Source organism: Mixophyes fleayi, chromosome 3 (assembly GCF_038048845.1).
Source record: "Mixophyes fleayi isolate aMixFle1 chromosome 3, aMixFle1.hap1, whole genome shotgun sequence".
NCBI lineage: Eukaryota > Metazoa > Chordata > Amphibia > Anura > Limnodynastidae > Mixophyes > Mixophyes fleayi.
Genome location: NC_134404.1, coordinates 214573778 through 214598033, shown reverse-complemented (window position 1 = coordinate 214598033; position 24256 = coordinate 214573778). Strand labels below are relative to the sequence as shown.

Genomic DNA, 24256 nt, shown 5'->3' with positions numbered 1-24256 from the left:
CAAGTTTGTAAAGAGTGAGCTAAAAAAAAAAACAAAAAAAAAAAACCAAGAAAGATTAGTGTATGAAAATCCAAAATAACAGACTGACCCGAAGGTAGGACTAGTGATTTGTGGACTTTCAGTAAATAGTATATAGTGGGAAAAGGGGGATAGTGAACAAGTATAATGTGTCACTCATCCTTTGTCATCGTCCCCAGAGTCAGGGCTTATCCAATCATTCATTTCATCTCCTTCTAAAAAAGGTCACAGATTGGAGGGGGACCTACAATAAAACACTTTGTATATCTGCCTATAGGCTTCTGAAATATTACGCTCTGTATTTTGCAAGCCCACATCTCTTGTCAATGGGTTTAGGAATCATAATTTGATCTGATGCTAGTTCTTTAACGCTTTACTTTCAAGCATGTGTAAATAAAACATTATCATCAACATAAGAAACTGAAAACAGATGTGCTGTGTTTTAAGAAACAAATTATATGATTGCTCCATAATAAATATATTATTTTATACTTTATACTTATAGGGCCTGATTCATTAAAGAAAGTAAAAACAAAAAAATTAGTAAATTTGCACCTTGGCAAAACCATGTTGCATTGGAGGGGGGGGGAGGTAAATTTAAAATGTAATGGCAGATTTACAGTTGGGATAGGGCTTTTCCTAGATCAATTTTAAATTTAAGTGTACAAATAAGTATTTGTGTGCTACATGAAAAAAAAATACAGTATTTTCCTTATGTGCAAAATAATAAACTAATTTGCACCCTTTGCAATGTAACATGGTTTTGTCCAGGAGAAAAACAAAAAACTAAAAACAACTTACCAATTTGTTTTTGCTTTACTTTTCTTAATGAATCAGGCCCACAGTCTTTAGGATATCATAATAGAAAGTGGATATCAAGCTCAGGCAAAATATTCAACACAGCCGTTAGAAAAGTAAAAAAAAAAAATATATATATATATATATATATATATATATATATGTTCCCAATTGAATTGATGGCAAAGCAAATGTAAATAGTTTGTAATGATTTAAATGCATATATGTATTCATAAATGTTAAAACATACATATGTATGTCATGTGGGCAAAAATATTGTATCATAAGAACGACTCTAATTTAACAGTAACATTGGCATCTATGTGCTGAAGAAGTGGGGAAAAAAAAAAACAAAGGCACAACGACTTCCTAAAAACTCTTAATATATCTATTGACAAAACGTTCTGAACATGAGGTAGGATAGAGTAAAATTGAATGTTCTATTTTTTCTAGGCATCACCCATTCTTTCAAAGCATGAATATATCTGTTTATACACTGCATGGGCAAAAGTATGTGAACACCCCTTCTAACTAGCATGTTTGGCCATTTCAGTCACACCTATTCATAACACGAGAATAAAATCAAGCGTACAGCCATAAAATCTCGAAACTCAAACATTAGCTGTACCATGGGTGACAACTACAGTTTAATACCAAAAAGAGTAAAACCATGTACTTTTGTCTCAAAAACCCAAAGTATTAATGACACTAGAATGGAAACTACTGAGGAGGAAAGGTATCTTTGAGACACTATTTCAGGTGACTTAAAGGCAGGTAAGTAATGTAACAAAGCAATGAGTAAGGCAAGTCAGATGATTGGTTACATAGAGAGAGTAATCAGTAGCAGAAACAAAGAAGTAATAATTCCACTGTATAGGTCATTGGTACGGCCTCATCTAGAAAAACCGTGTTCAGTTCTGGAGGATATATCTCCAGAAGGATATAAATACATTAGAGACTGTACAAAGAAGGGCAACTAAAATAGTGCATGGCCTACAGCACAAAACTTACCCAGAAATATTAAAAGATCTTAATATGTTTAGTTTGGAGCACAGAAGGGAAAAGGGATACATGATAGAAACTTTCAAATATATCAAGGGTTTTAAGAAGGTACAGGAGGGAAAAATTCTTCAAAGGAGGAGAAATATTAGCACACGAGGACATGCACTAAAACTGAACGGAAGTAGGTTCAGAGGAGATTTGAAGTAATACTACGTCACAGAAGGTGGTAGAGGCTAACATAGTAGAGCAATTTACATATGTTTGGGATAGACATAAGGATATCCTTACAAAGAACTAAGGATCAAGTAGGGTCTGAGGTTACCATGTTAAAAAGTGGGCAGACTAGATGGGCCAAGCGGTTCTTATCTGTCGTCAAATTGCATGTGTCTGTGTTTCTATGGGTCATACTGAAGAGCTCAGTGGTTAAAATGTGACAAATGTGACAAAGACTGGCAAAAATTTGACAAAGTGATTCTTGAAAAGGTGGCATCCTATGACAGTTCATAGGATGCCACCTTTCCAAGAATCACTTTGTCAAATTTTTGCCATGCTAGCGCTGTCCCAGTCAACTGTAAGTGTTGTTATTATGAAGTGGAAACATCTAGGAATTATAGCAGCTCAGCCATGAAGGGGTAGGACACAAGCTCACAAAACAAGACCATAGAGCACTCAAGCATGTAGCACGTAAAAATCATCTGTCCTCAGTTGCAACACTCACTGCAGAGTTCCAAAATGCCCCTGGAAGCAATGTCGGCACAAGAACTATTCATCTGGGACTTTGTGGATTGGATTTCTATGGCTAAGCAGCTAAATAGGAGATTCAAATCACCATGCGCATGGCCAAATGACTACTGCAATGGTGTAGAGCCCACTGCCATTGGAATCTGGAGCAATGTAAATCCATTCTCTGAAGTGATTAATCACGCTTCACCATCTGGCAGTCTAATATCTGGGTTTGCATACTGATAACTCTAAAGTTTGGTGGGAGAAGGAAAAATTATCTGGCGCTGTTTTTGATAGTTTGGCCTGGCTCCTTATAATTGCAGTAAAGAAAAATAGTGTGCTTTCAAATTTGTGGCAACTGTTTGGGGAAGGCCCTCTCCTGTCTCAATACCCAGGTGCATAAAAATCGAGGTTCATAAAAAAATTGTTTCCAGAGGTCGGTGTGGAAGAACTTGCCTGGCTGGCGTGCAGAGCCCTGACCTCAACCCCATCAAACACCATTGGGATGAATTGGCACACCAAATGCAAATCAGGCTTTACCATCTAAAATCACTGAGCAACCTCCTTAATGCAAGTGAGGATACCCGGTTTTTTAGAACCAAAAGTTCACTAGGTTACCTGGCCCCCCCCCTTAGGTTCAGAAATCACACAACAAGGAGAACGAAAGATACGTTATCTTTACTTTTCTTAAAATAAACCTGAATATAAAACTGCACACTTTAAACAATAGGTCAGTGGATGACCAGTGTCAATAGGAGTTCCAGCAAGGTTCCCCACCCATCTTAGCTATGCAAAAAGTTTCAGACAAAAGAGTCTGTCAACAGAAGTTCCAGGGAGTCTAGGTATCTTGGCCGTTCCCGGCTGCTTGGCCAACTTTCCACCAGTGTGGTGGGGCTTTGGGTATCAGTCTCCTCACTCCTTTAGGCGCACACTAACTTACACAAAAACTGGCGAGTACCTCCCGATGTAGTAAAGTGATTACAAGTCCCAATATGGAGCAACAGCCTACTTCTCCAGGTACAGGACAGCGATTATCATTGGGTGTGATGGTAGAGCACAGAAACGCAACACCAGTCAGCCCTGCACTTTATAGGAAATCAATCCTCAGCAAATTAACACACACTCCACTCGAGCTGGAGTGGCTCCTCCTATCCATGGTCAAATTTCCAGTGCTTTTCCGTAACTCGGGCAAACTCCTGGGTCTCTCCTTCATAAACATTGGTGGGTGCTTGACCAGGGGGTTGGAGTGGGAGTGAAGATGAGCTGGCCTTCCACAGTGGCTCCCCAGATGTGTCCCTACCACAATATCTCAGCCAGTCCTGTGGATATGGGTAATACTTATCTTTCCCCACCTCAGTCCCTCCTGAAATTAACCTCTTCCACGCTTTTGTTACGTTTCAGGGCTTCTAACTGTCCCTCCTTACTCATCCATGTATTAGCAATAAGTTCTCCCCGTCTGCCGGGTGGAATTTAAGAACTGGTCCTGGGGTGAGAGTCCATGTAATCCCTGCGGATTAATGTGTCATTGGGAGAGGTTATCTTGACAGTGTAATTCCCACAAGCCTTCCCAAAAAAGTTATAGCAACAATTGAAAAGCAACTCCATATTAATGCCCATGGTTTTGTAATGAGCTGTTCAACAAGCACATATGGATGTGGTGTTCAGGTGTACACTTACTTTCGCCCAAGTAGTGTTTGTGTAATTCATGTTTTTTTAGCCTAAACTAAATTAAACTAAAAACAATACAACATGAATCAGCACATCCATTTTTAATTTCACTTTAGTCTTGTGATACCAGAAGACTATGTACAATATATCTGCAGTATCTTGTTGATGGTATTTTGCAAACTCCTTGCCAGCAAGGATAAGAGTCTTTTCAGCCAGGGCTTCTTCTTTGCAACCCTCCCCATGAAGGAACTTTTTGTGGAATACTAGAGAGAATACCATAGAGATTGTAGAACAACATTCATTGAAGCCACTGATTTTTGTAGCTCATTCAATTTGAATTTCAGTTGGCCTAGCAGTAGCTTCTCTAAAAGGTGCCCTACTGACTGTAGTTAAATACCTCTTCCACTACTGTGCAATGCACTGGTCTGAGGGATGTTCAATGCCTTTGCAAAACATACACTCTGTGCAGCGCTGCAGAATTAGTGTCGCTATATATAAATAGATGATGTAGAGTTAGGAGTAAGAGTGCTCCTGGACTGACCATGTTGCAATGCAAGCTGTGCAAATGCATTTATTTGATTGGATGCAGCTTTTAAATAGAGCACAGACACTGAATAACTTTATTTTTACATTGCAATTTAGAGTTGAGCTAGGACACCCTCTCCCAACTCTAAATCTGTCTGCACATTTTAAATGCCACACCCAATTCAGTGCAACATGCTTTTGCGAAGGTGTAAATTTCTCGCTTTAATGTGTTGCTCCCAACTCTAAATGAGGCCCATAATTTTCTGTCTAGTTCTATAGAAAGCCAAGATCGCCACTACGTATGTTAACACACACACACACAGAAAGTTATAATAGTATTATTTACTAAGTCAATAGCATCAAAATCCCAAAATCATCAGCTACAAATTGCATATTGTCCATATTGCTATGTACCTTTACTGGTTAAGGGAATGCTGGTCTTTTTACACAGCCATAAAAGCCACAATTTCTTTTTACCGTTTCCATAACAGGAACATTAAATTCAGGCAATATTTCTTTTCATGTTCCTACAAGGCAATTCACAGCAAGACGCAGTCATGTGCAATACCCAGTGCCTTTTGTATAAATTCCTATAATCCAGGTGGTGCATGTTTTTCATGCAGCTGCATGTAATATAGTAATGTATTTCTGTCGCGCTTACAGTTCTCAAAGGCAGGTCCATTGGTGAGTGTGCTAGGACATTATCTCTATGTCACTGATAACATCAGCTTATGATAACTTCAGCCCTTGGAGATTCTGTCTCAAGTTCAGTTGCTCCTTCTCCTGTCTGCTCTTTTCCACTTTAAAGGCCACTTTATTGGCCTTCTTCTCCATCCGTCTTTCCTGGAATAAATGACAATATTATTAAAAATCAGTTCTATACAGAATTTTTATTTTAAATTTTTTTAAAAAAAAACACAAAAACAAAAACCATCCCCAAGACGTTTTAATGAAAATTTAGACACATCAGAAAATTTATGATCTCTTTGGAGTTAATAGAAGAATGGACACAAGTGTAATGTATAAGTTTGGTTTCATATAAAGAGCATTTTTCCAGTGGAAATTATGCAATGCAGACCCCAATTCTCATGAGGCTAACGTAAAATGCTTAGCCCATTACTAGTGGGCTAGTGTACTGATCCTGAAGCCTTTGCTATTACTGACTAAGTGCCACATTACTAGTGAAAAAAATAATTTTTACAACAATAAAGACTAAGCTGCTCACCTTGCGCTCTTCCTTTATGGCCAGTTTCCTAGCTTTACGATCCTCTGTGGACTCTTGTTTGGAGCGTGGCTGTGTCGATACCCTGGGCAGATCTCCATCATTAATCCTTTCCATGCGCTCAGCTTGCTTGGCTGTAAGCCCCCTTCCAGGCAGGACACCCAATGGAATGCCAGTTTTGGCAGACACCTTTATTGTCTTGGTCTAAGAGACAAACACCAAATCACATTTTCTTGGCCATAGCATTTCCACACACACTAGACAACTAAATACTGTTCATTTAAATATACAAATTAAACAACAGGATAAATTACTCTCTCTGCAATACGGATAAAAACAAAATCCCCAAAACAAACAAAATCCCATTACAACAGATTAATATAACTAAAACACAATACCTTTGGTGGATCTTTGATAATTTGGGGGTGATTATACAAATTTGAGTATGTACCTGTTGAAAGGAAAAGTACATTTAAAACACATAAGCTTAAAAAACATTGTCTAAAAAATAAAATCAATGTCCACTTGCGGACTGCTCCTGCAATGTGGTGGCTTATTTTCATAAATTAAATTAACAGGAGTGTCCATGAATGACTTGACTATTCAGCCACTAATATACTAAGTTATGGCGAAGTAGCAATTTGACATTTATTTTCAAGGTGAACATCAGAGTAAACATTGCCCTAGCTGTACGTGTCAGTATTGTTTTAAAACCAAGAATATAACTGAAATAGCTCTTGGCGTTTGAAGTATGTACCATCTCTAGACAAATAACCTGTTTGGAAAACAGAGTTACCTGTACAGCAGTTAAACAAACATTTTAAAATGATTTTAATGTTGCAAGACATAATTTGTATGAATAATATACTTACTTAATATAGATTCACAATCCCACTTTTCAGCTGGCTGTTCTATAACTATAGTTTGCATTTCTTCCTTATCTTCATCTTCCTCTATTACATCCAATCCTGATCTGGGCTCCAGGTCTTTCAATTTCACACAACTGCAGCAGCAAGAATGTACAAAAAGTATATGGTGCAATTAAAATCAAATAGCAAGTATGGCTGTGTATCATGGAGTTAATAATGGACATGAAATAAGTGGGGTGTTTATACTTTATCAAATATGTCCATTATGCTCTCACTGCTCTGCAGCAGGATGCCAAATTAAGAGAGAGAAGCTTCTCTAACTAAACAAGCAGACAGTTGAGCAGATTTGACTTCATACGTTGCATGATAAGAGTGTATAATTACATTATATAGAAGCTCATTAAATGGTAAAGCATTAATGTATTTAAAAAGGGGTTTGCTAACTGGTGAGGATATTCATAGCAAGTTACCATTGGAGAGTGCCCTGATATTGGATTTACAGGTCCAGTTTTATCATTACTGACCTTCCCCAGAGGCCTGGAAGATCTCACATTGGCAGATGAAATGTCAGACCAATACTTGGAAGAAAAGCCTATATTAAGTGTGGTCAACCTTCCCCATTATAATCTTCAACCCCCTTACAACTAAGATCAGGTAAATATTCCAGATAGGAGAGATCATAAGAATAATGTAATCTATTACTTTTTAACTTTAGAAATCGTATTTGTAAGGCCAGTGCATGACAATCCCATGTTTAGCAACAGAATACAACTTTGTAAGACTATCCCACAGAGCAGGACTTCTCAAAATGTATCGAGTAAGGTTGTTTTTTTTTTTTTCATAATTTGGATCACTATTCTTAAAATATATATTTCAAAATTAACTGTCTTGACTCGCTCTCTCGCCATCGTTATCCTCCTAATTAGACTGTTTAGCAGTGTATCAGTGACACTACGAACAAATTGTTGATCGTGTCTATCTATGACAAACACCAAGTTGAAGGAATTTTTTTATTTTGCTTTTCAGAATTTTCTGAGTAACGCATTTCAGGATAAGAGATCCCACACCTGTATTCTTTACATCATTTTTTTTCCTTCTTTACTGAAATCCACTATTTGTCTGAACATAATTCCCAGGTTAGTAAATTCTTTAATCAAACACACCTAACTGAAGTTTGAATATTATATTTAGAACATTTAAATGTACTAGACATTTAGTTTATTAAGGATATGGAATAAGGCGTTGCACAAATAAAAAAAAACCCTCTAGGGATTTCAGGGTACCCTCTAGATAAGCTCTTATTATTATTATTATTATTATTAATTTTTATTTATAGGGCGCCACAAAGTATCCGTAGCGCCGTACAAGGACAAACAATGGCACAGTACAAGGTGAAACAGCACAGTACAAGTAACAGTAAGCACTAAAACTCTGGGGGCTCAGGCACAGCATGAAAGAGAGGGAGGGAGGGGAAAAGTGAGTACAGGCAGGTAACTATGGCCCAAGAGGGTGGGCACGGATGACAGGTTGAGAGTCACTGAGGGGAGTGGAGAGAAGCGAGAGGAGACAGAGGGCAGAGGGACTGAGAGGAGGTGAGCTGAGTAGCTGGAGAGCGCAGTTAAAAGTGATGGAAACAGAAGGTAGGAGAGCCCTGCTCAAAGGAGCGAACAATCTAAAGGGAGGGGAAGACAGACAGACACATGGATGAGACGGAGAGACGGGAGGAAGGGAGAGACGGGAGGAAGGGGGAGAAGGGAAGAAGGGATGAGAAAGAGAGGTAGCCGACCGGTGGGAGTTTAGGCATGAGACTGGAAGGCTTTAAGGAAAAGGTGGGTTTTTAATGATCGTTTGAAAGAGGACAGATTAGGGGAAGTTCTGATGGAGCGGGGGAGCTTGTTCCAATGGAGGGGAGCGGCGCGGGAGAAGTCTTGGATACGTGCGTGAGAGGAGGTAATCAGAGGGGAAGAGAGGCGACGATCGTTGGACGATCGCAGTGAGCGGGAGGGAGTGTGAATAGAGATAAGGTTAGAGATGTAGGGAGCAGTGGAGTTGGCGAGGGCAAAACACCCAGCAGATAAAACAGAAAGTGGTGACTTACTCCTTTGCCCTCTGCTTGAAGTAGTCATCTACAACATCTTGAAGACGAGTGCTATCTGCATTGATGAACCCTTCCAGCTCTGCATTATCCAGGGCGCCAATTTCATCATCATCAAACTGCTCGTAAAACTGCAAAACAAAACACAAACTAAAATAATTTGTGGGTTCCATAAACAGTATTACTATTAAACATAAAATTAAGTTTCCAACATTCAAAATGATGACTCAGTCTGTGCAATTCGATGTCTCAGCTTCAAAAATATGTATGCATTCTTTGTTAGATATTCCTTTCCATGTTTGTACCCAAAGATGAAAATGTGATGTCACAAGTAGTTAATATAACCGTATCACCGTTTTACCAGCAATGATATAAGTGGTGTAATGTAATCTGGCTACATCTAGATATAGAAGTAGTGATGATCTGTGCTCTCAACGCAGCATGTGAGCGCACTACACAAGAGTATGACAGCAGATAGGTATCTTCACAGAGATCCCCATGGGTACAAACGTGTTAATATACTTGTTGGTAGCCCAATCCTCTTATGAAGTTTTTACATAAAGTCCCCTGTGAGTGTCTGTGGTACAGATGTTAGAAAAAAAATGGTTGCCCCTGCCCACCAAAATTGTGATGCCTATTCTCTGTGACACTAACACACTTTGCATGACCCACTTCTAAATCTAAAATGTATCTCTTTGTTTTATAGGCCCTATAACCGAGTCAGACCTAGACAGGTAAATTTAGGGTGAAATGGTTGAGATTGTACCAATTGCCTGAAGAGAACTTCAGTAAATATAATAAAAAAAAAAAGTGTATGGGGTTATTTATAACCCACTTCTCCTTGAAAAATACCCATTTAAAAAAAAACAAACAAAAAAAACAAAAAAGAAAAAACACCCCTCATCTTCCCAACATAACAACTGGTCTGGCCATGAAGATGCCAAGATACTCTGGTCGTTGCACAGAAATGTCACCAATGACTGCTTTATTATTGGCTGCTGAGAATACTTCTGCCTTACAATAGCCACACTATCTATTGTACAACCAGTAATTACAGTCATGGACAAAAGTTTTGAGAATAACAAATATTCAGTAGACTTCGCCTCAGTTTTTATGGTGAGAATTTGCATATACTCTAGAACAGTGTTGGCTAACCTGTGACACTCCAGGTGTTGTGAAACTACAAGTCCCAGCATGCTTTGCCAATATATAGAAGCTTATTGCTGCAAGGGTATGCTGGGACTTGTAGTTTCACAACACCTGGAGTGTCACAGGTTAGCCAACACTGCTCTAGAATGTCGTGAAGAATAATCAGATGAATTGCAATTAGTTTCCCTCTTTGCCACGAAGAATGAATTTTATCCCAAAAACAACATTCCCAATGCATTACAGCCCAGCCACAAGAGGACCAGCTGACATCAGGTCAGTGATTCGCTCGTTAACACAGGTGAGAGTGTTCACAAGGACAAGAGATCACTCCTTCATGCGGATTGAGTTAGAACAACAGACTGGAAGGAGGGTGGTGCTTGAAATCATTGTTCTTCCTCTATTAACCATGGTTGCCTGCAAGGAAACACGTGCAGCCATCACTGTTTTGCACAAAAAGGGCTATACAGGCAAGGATATTGCTGCTAGTAAGATTGCACCTAAATCAACCATTTATGGGATCATCAAGAACTTCAAGGAGAGAGATTCAATAATTGTGAAGAACGCGTCAGGTTGCCCATGAATGTCCAGCAAGCTCCAGGACAGTCACCTAAAGTTGATTCAGCTGCGGGATTGGGGTACCACCAGTGCAGAGCTTGCTCAGGAATGGTAGCAGGCAGAAGTGAGTGCATCTGCATGCATAGTGAGGCAAAGACTTTTGGAGGATGGCCTGGGGTCAAGAAGGCCAGAAAAGAAGCCATTTCTTTCCAGGAAGAACATCAGGGACAGGCTGATATACTGCAAAAGGTACAGGGATTGGACTGCTGAGGACTGGGGTAAAGTCATTTTCTCTGGTGAATACCCTTTCATATTGTTTGGGGCATCTGGAAAATGGGATTTTTATACTGCCGTAAAATCCGTTTCTCTTAATCCATTGGGGGACACCGGGACCTTGGGGTATAGAGTAGGGACAGGCGAACACTGGCACTTTAACTTTAGTTGAACAAAGCTCTGGCTCCACCCCCTCTATACCCCACCTCCTGCTAGAGCCCAGTCTATGTTTAACCAAGCCCGCAGAAAGGGAGATAGAGAGAAACCAAAGAAAAGAGAATAATTTAACACCACATCATTCTCTTAACAACCAGACAGCATGTCAAACAGAAGGAGAAACCAGAGCGTTAATGGTGGGCGCCCGGTGTCCCTCAATGGATTAAGAGAAACAGATTTTACGTAAGTATAAAAATCATATTTTCTCTGACATCCTTGGGGGACACCGGGAACCTTGGGGACATCCCAAAGCTGTCTCATGGGAGGGAACGCTCAGAAGAAACGGCTCGAAGCACCTTTCTCCCAAAACTTGTATCCCTAGAGGCAAACACAATAAATCTGTAAAACTTTGTGAAAGTGTATACAGAAGACCACGTGGCCGCTTTACACAATTGTTCACTGGAGGCACCATGGAAGGCCGCCCAAGAAGCACTTACAGATCTTGTAGCATGCGCCCGTAGATTATCTGGGACAGGCTCCCCAGCCCCACTGTAAGCCTGACGGATAACAGCCGTAATCCACCTTGTAATAGTCACTTTAGAAGCTGTTCAGCCTCTTGTGAGCATCATAAAGAATCAAAAGATCCTCAGTTTTACGTATTTTCTGAGATCTTTTAACAAATTCGCAAGGCAAGAACAACATCAAGATAACGAATAGACTCATCGTTATCGGAAAAAGAGGAATCAGATAGAGCCGGAATAACAATGTCCTGATTCAAATGAAACTTAGATACAACTTTAGGGAGAAAAGAGGGCTTGGTTCGAAAAACTGCCCTATCCCCATGAAAAACTAGCAGAGGAGGCTTTCAAGACAAAGCAGCAAGCTCTGAAACGCTGTGTGCCGTAGAAATAGCCAAAAGAAAAACCGTTTTCAAAGTTAGAAATTTGAAATCCACCATGTTCAAGGGTTCAAACGCTGGATGCTATAAAGCCCTCAACACCAAATTCAAATCCCATGGCGGAACCGGAGGAATATAAGGCGGTTGAACATGGAGAACACCTTGAATGAAAGTTTGCACATCAGGTATGACAGCAAGTTTTCTTTGAAAGAAGATCGAAAGTGCCGACACCTGACCTTTTAGAGAACTAAGATGCAAACCTGCATCCAAGCCATCCTGCAAGAACCTCAGTAACCTGGCCAGACGAAAAGAAGACGTAGGATATCCCTTCTTTTCGCACCAACCAATATATGTCCTCCATACACGATGATATATTTTGGCCGAAGCCGGTTTTCGAGTACGGAGCATGGTCTGCACCACCCGATTAGAAAAACCCTTAGGCTCTTAGGATCCTAGCCTCAACAGCCATGCCGTTAAAGCCAGGCGTTGCAAACTTTGATGACAAAAGGGACCCTGGGTTAGCAGGTCTGGACGTATTGGCAACCGCCACGCCCGACCTCCTGTACCTCCAAGGGGCGGACATAGCGTCTACCGCTACCGCCCCAGGATCTCTTGCACGGAAACAGTAGCGGGGAACCTTGTGATTCAACCGAGATGCCATCATGTCGACATCCGTCTGACCCCATTTCACCACTAACTGTTGAAACACCTCCGGATGGAGAGACCATTCTCCCGGATGCAGAGTCTGCCTGCTTAGGAAGTCTGCTTCCCAATTTTCTATTCCAGGAATGAAGATGGCCACTAGTGCCGTAACGTGAACTTCAGCCCACAGAAATATCCTGCGAGTCTCCCTCATGGCCAAGGGACTCCTGGTGCCGCCCTGATGGTTGAGATATGCCACTGCTGTGGCATTGTCCGATTTGATCTTCACCGGCTTTCCCTGCAGCAAGTGTTGCGCACTCCTTAGAGCATGAAACACTGTGCGCAGTTCTAAGACATTTATGGGAAGCTTGGATACCTTCTGAGTCCAAAGCCCCTGAAACCGAGCCTGAAGACAGACAGCCCCCCAACCTCGAAGGCTGGCATCCGTTGTTCTCAGAATCCAATTCCAAATTGAGAACAAGCGTCCCCTGGTGAGATTATGCCTGTGTAGCGACCAGATCAGCGACGGACGCGTCTGCGGAGACAGGCGAAAAGCCTGACTCGCTAGATTCCGATGAGATTTGTTCCACTGCGACAGAAGTTCCAATTGAAACTGTTGTGCATGGAACTGGGCAAACTGAATTGCTTCTAATGACAATACCATCTTGCCCAGAAGTCTCATTGCAAAATGAATGGAAGGTCTCTTTGCCACCAACAGGGATTTCACCATCCTCTGCAAGGCTAGGATCTTGTCCTGAGGAAAGAACACCCGTCTCAGACGGGTATCGTATAAGAGACCCAGAAACACCATCTGCTGGAATTTTTGAAGTTGATAATCCAACCGTGCGACTCCAGGGTCTGGATTACTACCTGAATATGCAACAGAAGCTTCTCTGAAGAATCTGCCTTTAAAAGTAGATTGTCCGGGTAAGGGATGATTGTAATTCCCTTGGCCCTTAGCAGAGCAGCCATAACCACGATGATCTTGGTGAAGATATGTGGAGCTGTGGCGAGACCGAACGGAAGAGCCTGAAACTAGAAGTGCTCTGATCGGACTGCAAACCTCAAAAGGGACTGATGACCCTTCCAAATAGGCACATGGAGATATGCATCTTTGATGTCTAGAGCCACCATAAATTCTCTCTGTTCCATGCCGAGAATGACCGAGCGTAAAGACTCCATCTTGAAGCTGGGCACTCTGACCTGTGTGTTGAAATCCTTTAGATTGAGAATCGGTCTGAAGAATCCATCTGGTTTTGGCACAAGAAAAAGATTGGAATAAAACCCCAAACCCTCTTTGATAATGAGGAACCGGAATAATCACTCCAGATGAAAGAAGGTAGTGAATCGCTTCTGTTAAAGCAAATCGTTTTCTCGGACAAGACGGAAGCCCTGCGGAAAAGAACCGTCTGTGAGGAAGACCGAGCAGATCGATCTTGTAACCCTGGTTCACCACTCCCCAAATCCAGACATCGGTAGTGGACTGACACCACCGATCTCTGAACCGCAGAAGGCGGGCTCCTATCACCAACGACAGCGGAGGAGCAAAAAGCCAGTAATGCAGACTGTTTGTCTGCAGACTTTGCAGCTGGATGTCGAGCAGACCAGGCCTGATGTCCCCGCTGCAAACTACCTCTAGGGGCGGATGACTGACCTCTAGAAGATTGGCCTGAGGAATATTGTCCTCGAAATCTTCCTGCGGAATGAAAGGCCCGAAATCTGGACATCCTCTGCTTGGGAGCACTGACAGGGAGGAAAGTGCGCTTACCTCCTGTTGCTTGACTAATAATGGAGTCAAGCTGCGGTCCAAACAAAACCCCTTCAGAAAAAGGAATGGACTCAAGAGTCTTTTTAGACTCTACATCAGCCTCCCAGGACTTAAGCCAAAGAGTCCGACGGGCTGAAACTGCCGAGGCAGAAATGCGCGCTCCAATCAGCCTAAATAATCGGTCACTCTCTGAATCTGCTTCACTAATGGAAGCAGTTCAGAGGACGGCCTGCCTGCCAACAAACCTTCAGACAGTTGTTCGGACCAGCGTTCAACAGCTTTGTTAACCCATGCTGATGCCAACGCAGGCCTCAAAAAAGCACCTGCTGCCACAAAAATGGACTTAAGAATGGTCTCGACCTTCTGGTCTGTACCCTCCTTAGGAGTGGCCTGGTTAGGAAGAGGAATAGTAGTTACCTTTGCTAACCTCGCCACAGCCGCATCCACCTGAGGAAGCGTCTCCCATTTAGTGAGAACTTCAGGGGGAAATGGATAACACGACTGCAGTCGCTTAGACACCTGGAACTTCCTGTCTGGTGAAGTCCAAGGTTCCAACATCAAATCTTCCAATTGGGAAGAGGCCGGGAAAGAAAACGCCCGTTTCTTGCGCCTTACAAAAAGAGAGGATCCACAAGCCTCAAGACTTTGTTCTTCAGGAATATGAAATACCTGACGCACAGCCTGAATTAACTCCTCCACACTCTGACGATCAGTATGAACCTCCTCCACCAGAGAAGTAGCATCTATGTCAGAACCCAGCGGTAACTCACCCTCTTCCTGGGAACCACAATCAGAATCAGACTCATTTCCCTGAAGAGGTGCCGCGACCCTCTTCCGCTGACCTGAGGAAGACGGTTCGGCCGATTGCATCATCCTCTTTAAGGAGGAAGAAACCGCCACCAAACCCTGTACCGAGGATGCAAGACCCTGTACCCAGGCTGGTTCTACAGACTCCACTGGAGCAGAAACAGGCAAAACCTGAGCTGAGGAAGCTGAATCAGAGGATTGAGCAGCTTGAGACTGTACCCTCTGAGCAAGCAGTTCCACTGTATTAAAGAGAGACCGAGCCCAGGCAGGCTCCTCCGTGTTCGAACAGGCGGCAGCTGTTTCAACAGGAGTAGTCTCCGTCGGCCGACAGGATACGCACAGAGCCTGCCCGCCTGGCTGCCCAGACGGTAACTTAACGTGACAGACAGCACAGGTGAAACTTAGCATAGTAGCACCAGCCCTACCATGCACAGATTTTTCCCTCTCTGACATGTTAACAGATGGGACAAAAACAGTACAGAGAAATACACACAATAAAGATAAGCAGCACACAAACTACAAGAGAAAGTGAGCCTACGAGACAGCCAAAAGCTTCCCAATTTATATAAAATACAAACCACCCCCAACCCTTTACCTTACAGTATACAGGATAGAAAAGGGGAGAAGCAGGAGCTTTTAAAATGGCTGCCTATTCTGGTGTCTGCACACGAGGAGTGAGAGACTACCACGGGGGAAGTGCACAAGAGGAAACCACTCCCCCCAGGGCCCAGCTCTGGACTGGCTATCGTCCAAGTATGACAATCACCCAAACCAATCCAGAGCCTACCAGGGTTCACAGAGAGTGACCCTAGCCTGACCTTGTTCCGAGCTAAAAATAGAAACCTTATCTTAAACAAACAAAATAACTGCTTTTAGTAAAAAGCAGCCAGCTCAGGGAACCACTGCGATTTCTACCCCCCCTCTCTCAGCACTATGCTGAGAGTTTCACTTACCTGCTGCCAACCTTCCAGACGCAAGTGTGTGCTAGGAAGCTTCTGCTACCAGCACAGGAGGACAGACACAGCCTGTGGAGACTGTGCCCGGCTCCTTGGAGGGCTCAAACATCGGAAGAGGGAGCAGGCAGAAGGAGGCACCACCACTCCACCCCCCCCACCGACAGCGCACAGTCGTCCATGCTGTGCGCTCCACAGAGACATCCCCCATCGCTGTATCTCACTCTCCCCGCCGGCCTCAGCCGCGGGAGAGCTGATGTCAAACAACCGCCTGGGGGAAAGAGATGTCAGACACCTGAGGCCTCCTCTAGCAGCCGGGAGCTCTGACTGACAGCCGACTACGCAGCTCAGCAAGCTGCCGGCTGTCAGACCCCGGAGACATTAGTCTCCGATACACAAGAAATAAAAATAACTTAAAATAAAGCAAAAACGGCTGCTAAGCAGCCCCGTGCACAGGCCGCTCGCCGGGCACTTAAACTAGACTGGGTTCTAGCAGGAGGTGGGGTATAGAGGGGGAGGAACCAGAGCTTTGTTTAACTAAAGTTAAAGTGCCAGTGTTCGCCTGTCCCTTCTCTATACCCCAAGGTCCCGGTGTCCCCCAAGGATGTCAGAGAAAAACGTGTGTCCTGTGTCATGCCAACATTAAAGCATCCCGAGACCATTCAGGTGTGGGGTTGCTTCTCAGCCAAGGAGTGGGAGTGGGCTCACTCACAGTTTTGCCTAAGAACACAGCAATGAATAAAGAATGGTACCAAAACATCCTCCAAGAGCAACTTCACCCAACTACCCAAGAACAGTTTGGTGACAAACAATGCCTTTTCCAGCATGACGGAACACCTTGCCATAAGGCAAAAGTGATAACCAAGTGGCTCAGGGATCAAAACATCTAAATTTTGAGTTCATGGCCAGAAAACTCCTCAGACCTTAATCCCATTGAGAACTTGTGGTCAATCCTCAAAAAGTGGATGGACAAACAAAAACCACAAATTCTGACAAACTCCAAGCATTGATTAGGCAATAATGAGCAGCCATCAGTCAGTATGTGGCCCAGAAGTTGATTGACAGCATGTCATGGAGAATTGCAGAGGTCTTCTAAAAGAAGGATCAACACTGCAAATATTTACTCTTTGCATAAACTGAATGTAATTGTCAATAAAAGCCTTCGACACTTATGAAATGCTTGTAATTTTACTTCAGTATACCATAGTAACATCCAACATAAAGGTCTAAAAACAGTGAAGCAGCAAACTTTATGAAAACCAATACTTGTGTCATTCTCAAAACTTTTGGCCATGACTGTACAATAATTATTCTACTACTTTATCAAGTGCTCCCCAGACTTCCTAGATTATAAGCTCACTTGGGTAGTGACATTGTTACCTTTTGTTTTATGTATTTGTATGTAATGTGTGTGTCCTGTAAACTCATAATGTACAGAGATCCATAGTATGACAGCTCTTTATAAATAAAACATAATTAAATAGTTAAGACAAAAAATGTCTTGGATATTAATAAAGCAAAAATAAAAAGCAAAACACATTATATTTAACAAAAAGTTTGATCCTAAAACATATCTTACCTTTTCAAATCGCTCATCCAGGAGTGCGAGTTGCTCATTTCTCCTCATGACAGAGGAAGACATAGAATACTGTGAGAAGCGACTCTTGGTCTCCTCCTGCATGAACATAAATTCTTTCATGGGACCTTCTCCTCGATCCTCTTCATCTGATAGGGGACCATCAGAGTCGAAGTCATCTTCTAGACTTCCATCGTCATCATCCTCACTATCAACATCTTCCCATTCATCATCATCTCCTCCATACTCCTTTCTGCAGCATAATGAAAGAGCAGTATTGGCTTCAAATTACAAAACTACCTATCCCAAATATAAAGCAGTCAAAACCCTTTGCTCTTCATAGAATTTAGAAATTAGGAGGTCTAGTGTCATTATTTACCACCATGTACAATATGATAAAGTTTATTGTCTGCATTACTTGTATACTTGATTTCTTTATCCTTGTAAAAAAAACAAAAAAAAAAAAACACATCAAAACATTGTAATGTTCTGTACCCATTATCCTTACTGCCAGGATCATTGGCCTTTAATATAAAATCATCATCGAGCTGGTTTTCAGGGTCATCAAAGTCAAAATCTTCATCCAATGCTGCTACAATATCAGGATCCAAATCTAGACACAGACCTAATGGCAAGCACATTTATAAAACAGTGTTATTAGTAGTTAAAGTATAAGACCATAAAAAAATTAAATATACTCTTACCGGAGAAAGAGCTTAAAGCAACAGAGATTACATACTAGACAGACACATTTTTAAGAGTATGAATATACATTGCATGTGAAAACCTACATCAAAATTCAGCAAATAAAACATGGAGGTATCCTTGTTTTATTCAGCAACAGTAGTTTCCCATTCTATATATTATTTTACAATGGTAATATTACTTACCTCGAACAGGGGCAGCTTTGTTTAACAGCCCTACATCCTCCTCAAACTCTGATGCAAACACTGAAGATGGCAAGTTTATGGTTGGGGCCTATGCAAAACAAATATATATACAAATATAAATTAGGCCCTGGTTCGGTTCTGACTTTTGTAGCAAGCAAAAGCAACAGCATCTTAAACATATGGGACATTGTACACCTGCCTCTAAAGAAAATGGATTTTAATCCATCAACATTTCAAGGACATGGTGGCCCTGTTTTAAAAGACAATGCCTTTTAATATGGAACAATAAAATATCATGGTGCTATAAAATTAAATTCATAACAGTGGAAAAACTTCTGCTTAGGTTTAAAAAAAGCAGAGAGTTGCTATCTTTCTATACTATCTGGCTATTATGTATATGAATGGTGTTCAAAAACCAAATAAGTAAAATGTTTATAAATATGTTCCGTTACGTAATTTTATAGCACAGTAGTATGTCTTATTGTTAACTATAGTTCTCCTTTGAGGGGCTTTTAGCGACACTAAAAACTACAGGTTGCTTTCTAGGATACTTAACACAAAAACTCAGACAGACATTGCAGAGCACATTACCAAATAATCAGTGTTTTTACAGTTTTTATTCAAGCAAAGTTCCATTTCATGATTTTACACTAGATTTCCTATTTATTGCATCCAGAAACACTTTGCTCTACAATCACAAAATAAAAAATAAAAAAAAATCACGAAGATGTCTTACTTGGATATGTTCAACTTCTTCCTCTACTTTCCCATCCTCGTTCTCTGCGATCCGGCTTTGTGCTCTATGATTATCGGCACGAACAAGTTCAGCAGGACCTGCTTCTTTTAGATGCTGCAAGTAATTGTAGTCATCATCAAAGAAAACACCAAACTTCCTTTCCTCTTCTTTCCTTTTTTGGGTCTCTACCTGGGAACACAAAATATACAACAGTATTAGACAAGAAAAAGGTCTAGTTTGGCTCCAATTAAGCCGAATGTTCATGTCATCTCCCCTGTACTCTCATCATACATCCCCAGTGAGGCTGCATTTACAGGGCATTGGGTTGATTTAAGTACACTATTGAGAAACAGTTTGTAAATTATGTAATAGTTTTTAATAAATATTAATGCCCAATAATGGGTTTGTGAATTTACTTTTGGATAAAAGTGAATGGAATGATTAAAAGTTCTTAATGAGAATATAAATGTCAGTTTTAATAAAAACTTTTTTATGTTCTTTATGAAGGTGAAAATGTAAATCATTTCCATTAGATGTATAAGCTACATTAAGAATATATATTGGTGAGCGTATCACAAAACAAAATAAAAGTAGCGTATTTAAAATATTATGTACAAGCAAATGACCTTATCAGCAGGTAACAAGACTCTCTGAGGAGCGGTTTCATCAGCAACTAACGGATCCCTCTGACTTCTGTGCACCAAGTGGAAAGTTACTGCTTTCTTCTTTTCTATAAAGGGTTTCTTCTTCCTATGAGGCTAAAATAAAATGCACATCAAGTATTATAACTTTATTTATAAAAATACCATTACACAAAGTATACATACATACAGAGTAAGAGTCAACAAAAGGCCAAGATAAGCCACATTACATACGACTGGCATTGGCTGAATTGCAGCACGAGTTATTACACAGAAGAACATATAAAAAGAGCAAAAAGAAAACAGGCAAAATACACAATTATCAGAAAGGCCCGAAATACAAGACTAATTGTTGTGTTCTGCTAGTAAAAAGAAGATTGGGAACATACATAATGGTGGAAAGATACATAAAGTATGTGTTGGTATTAATGTAAAATTTCCTAATAAATTGTGATGCGACTTGTGAGACATACGCAAGTGATCTCAGTAGTCAAGTAACAGGCCAGGTTGTAAATGTATTAAGTGACAATTTCTGTAAGTCGCCGGAAATCAGGGAGTTTGCAGTGAAAATACAGCTACTAAATTGTTGCATATCTGCCACTATTTAAACACATTTTGCAGGGACACTTGGCTTATAATCAAGTAGCCAGAGACAAGGAAAATCGAAACAGAAAAATGTTAATGAAAATTTGTAATATGACAGAGAACACTGCCATAATGTTATTTTAGAGCATATTAAATACAGGGGTGTGTCTGGTCATTTGTGCTGCAAATGAAGGTATCTCATTTACCCTTTAATAAACCTTTGGTTGTTTTAAATAACTAAAGAAATAATAGTAATGACAAATATATTTTTGTCTATAGGATTTTATTAGGTTGGGAATATGTTTACTTGTTGATTAATATTCATGGTTCAGTAGTGTATTTTATTGAGTATATATTAATATTTTAATATGTTCTTATTTATTGTGTTCAGATTATTGCTTGGACTTGATTAGGTGATATACAAGAAATATATTCTCTTTACTCCTATTTATTTATTTATTTATTAACAATGGTATTTACTTATCCAAGAGCAAAATTTGAAAATATTTTTATTTGTATTATTTCAATGATTACATGTTACAAAATACACAACCCCTTAATTTTCCTTAAGTGCCGTATTCCTTGTAAGACATCCCTGGATTTTTTTTTCTTTCCAATGTTGCTAAATAGGAATTTTCACTCCCAGATAGCCGTGGGAGTTACTGTATTTAGCTTTGCCACTTTTATATCATTGCAAAAAGTGTGAGTGGGAGCACAAATCAGAAGCGGCAATGTCCTTGGTACCATGGAGACTGTGGCTTTCGATTGGTCCACAGCATCACACAGTCCATATTTTGGCCAGGTGCTTTGAGACATTCCAGAGAAAAACTGGTGCATGGAGCAGCTCCCAAAGTATAAGATGATTAGTGCCCTGTGTAGGGCGAATTTTATAACCTAGCTGAGAGCGCTGCTCATGGTATTTTAAGTATTTGCATTTCTGTGCAGCATGGTTTGAATGTAGTCTTGCCAAAATCTTACTGGCAACCATTCATCTTAAGTGAACTTCTTTCCTCTTCTAGTCCTGGAGAATCTCTCTCTTTTGTGTGCATAGACAATCTTGTGGTTTTCTACCAATTCATTGTAACTGCATGTCTGGTGTTTGTCTTTTGTGTCATGCTCACTGTTGGACTGAGAGCCAGGGCGCTTGCTACCCATGCTCCCATTAGTTGTGCCGCCATCTGCTTCCAGTAAGGAGGCAGCAGCCATCACCAAATGAGGAATAGAGATGGTAACAGCAATTATAGCCGAATGGAGATTGTATTCAACAGATCTTCTAAATAACCCTGTCCTTGGGAGTGATGATGACACTCCTCGGTGAGACCTTAAAATTCCCACTGTATTCACAAATGTTTATCCGTTTTATATTTGTGAGAAGAGAATTATGTAGTAGGTAGGCACAGAGCCGACCTAAACTGCTGCCATTCGCAATGTCAGAATACGTGATCAAAGACAAAAACTCACTTTTTCAAGTAGAAACCAACTGTTTAAAGGGATTCTCCACTGACAAATCTATTTTGTAACAGGAAGTGTGGGTGGCAGCTACAATAGTAATAAAAATTATTATATATAAAACAAATAGCCTCTTCCACACTCCTGACATAGCTTCCAAATCTCTTTTATCCAGTCAGACAACCCAAAAGACAAAGACTGCCATGTTTACGTTCCAGGACCTGCCACATTACTTAAAAAACAAAATCACATACATTATGTCCCAGTTTGTTTGCAGACTGCCTCTAAATCGTTACTGTGCAACTATACCATCTTTCAGCCATGATAAAAAAAAAAAACAACCTGGAAATTACTTTAAATTTCTTTATATAACTGCCCACATAGATACATAATTTTGCATGGAAAACTCCTTATTTTATTTTTTTAACACTTCGTTGCCATTAGAACTAGCTGCCTCATGAGTTACACCTCCAAATAAGTTAGTCAATCAGTAAGAATAATACACATTTAGCATACGAAGGAGCAACTACGATCACATCGTACAGATAAAAAAGGTACTGATCAATTTAAAAACAAGGACATCGTAAGGGTCGAATCTTTACAAGTGATGAGGTCTGTTCAGTAGATAACTGTGATAATACTATAAATACAATTTCCAAACAGAAACATGGTTAAACTCATGAGTTAGATAAACAATGATGACATCTGGCTCTTACCATAATGTTCTGTTCAGTAGCAGCCGCACAGTGCTGGATGAGCAGTACCCGGGGCAATGAGTAAGCCGGAGATCTCTGGGTACTGAAAACTCGCTCAGCAGAATGTCATGTATCCCCCCCGTGTGTCTCCTCCACGCTGCCACAGCCACATTGGACGACACCAATTTTACAACAAGGAGGGATTGTCGCTGGAAACAGTTACGCGATCTAAGTTCAAGCGATGCAGTGTTAAAAGAAGTATGTATATTTCAACTCCGATATTGTTTCACTTCACCGCTGTCATTAATTCTAACCAATTAAAATTTCGCAGCAACATCAAACGTTCACCCCTGTGTAGAAACTGTTGGTTTGCGCCACTAATAAGCATGTACAACGTTCTGGATACAAGAGGTAAACAATGCTATGACTTTGGTGTCCCACTTGTAGTGCGATCGTAACTTTTAATCTTAGTAACGTGCGGGCTACGACAAAATGGCCGTTGTAGTAGAACTACTTCTCTAGGAACGAAGACCAATTTTGGAAATTATGACCCTTGATGATGTCACATTAAGCGACTAAGTTTAGGTGACGGGCGTGTTTAGCATATTGGTTTGGTTGCGACTAAATCCCCTTCACCTTAGGTACCTTTTGGCTCCCTGCTGGTCAGGTCATGAATTGGAAGGGGATTAGCCAGCTCAGTGTGAACCAGCTAAATCCCCTTCACTGAAGGTACCTTTTTGGTCCCCTGCTAGCCAGGTCATGAATGGGAAGGGGATTTAGCCTGCTCACAGTGAAATGTCTAAATCCCCTTCAGTGTAGGTACCTGGTACAATGACTGTATGGGAAATAGGATTTAGCCAGCTCTTAGCCACACTTGTACTGTCTTATATTACTGAGGTTGTTTTTGGTGATGGTAGTATCAGTACTAAATAACAAGAAAATGGATAGTATAATATGTGCATTTTGTCTTGAATTTGTTTCCAAATCACCCGAAAAAATTATATTTATTTAGCCATTAATTTTTTATTGATAAAATGTACATATTGGGACAACCTTTTAAGAGTTAATTTATCTTGTGGTTACTCATTACTGATTCATATGGACGTGTAGAGATCGAAAAACAAGATAATTTTAGAGTGCGAAATAGAAAAACTAAACATACAGGGTCATAAATTGGAAGTAACAGCAAGAAATATAAACTGAAAGGTCAACTGAAAGTAAAGGATAATGTGTAGATATTAGCCTATGAGAAAAGGTATTTACAATTATTATTCTATGCACATCAGCATGCATTAGAGGGCCCCTCTCCCCTCCTGTCTCCATACCGAATCTTCTGCTCCATATTTACTCCATATGTCTGCCCGGAGTTTCCGAAGCATTGGTACTCTGTGTTTATTGTTCTGTAATGTTTCACCCTGTATAGTCTACTGTTTGTACTATGTAAGGCGCTGTGGAAAACTTGTGGCGCCCAACAAATAAATGATGATAATAATAATAATATATAAAGAGCCCCCTCTCCCTCTCTATTCACAGAACTTGTTTTCACTAGCAGACAATTATAGC

General features: G+C 40.7%; 1 protein-coding gene across 1 annotated transcript; it reads right to left on the bottom strand.

The window, feature by feature from the left end:
• Positions 1-4294: 4294 nt before the first annotated feature.
• Positions 4295-23038, bottom strand: LTV1 (LTV1 ribosome biogenesis factor). Its single transcript, XM_075203097.1, has 11 exons — positions 22715-23038; positions 19950-20081; positions 19324-19512; positions 18588-18675; positions 18193-18322; positions 17701-17950; positions 8924-9051; positions 6829-6959; positions 6355-6407; positions 5960-6160; positions 4295-5577 (listed from the first exon to the last, which is right to left on the bottom strand). The coding sequence occupies exons 1-11, from the start codon at positions 22715-22717 to the stop codon at positions 5464-5466; spliced, it is 1419 nt and encodes a 472-aa protein (XP_075059198.1). The 5' UTR covers positions 22718-23038; the 3' UTR covers positions 4295-5463.
• Between the last annotated feature and the right edge of the window lie 1218 nt (positions 23039-24256).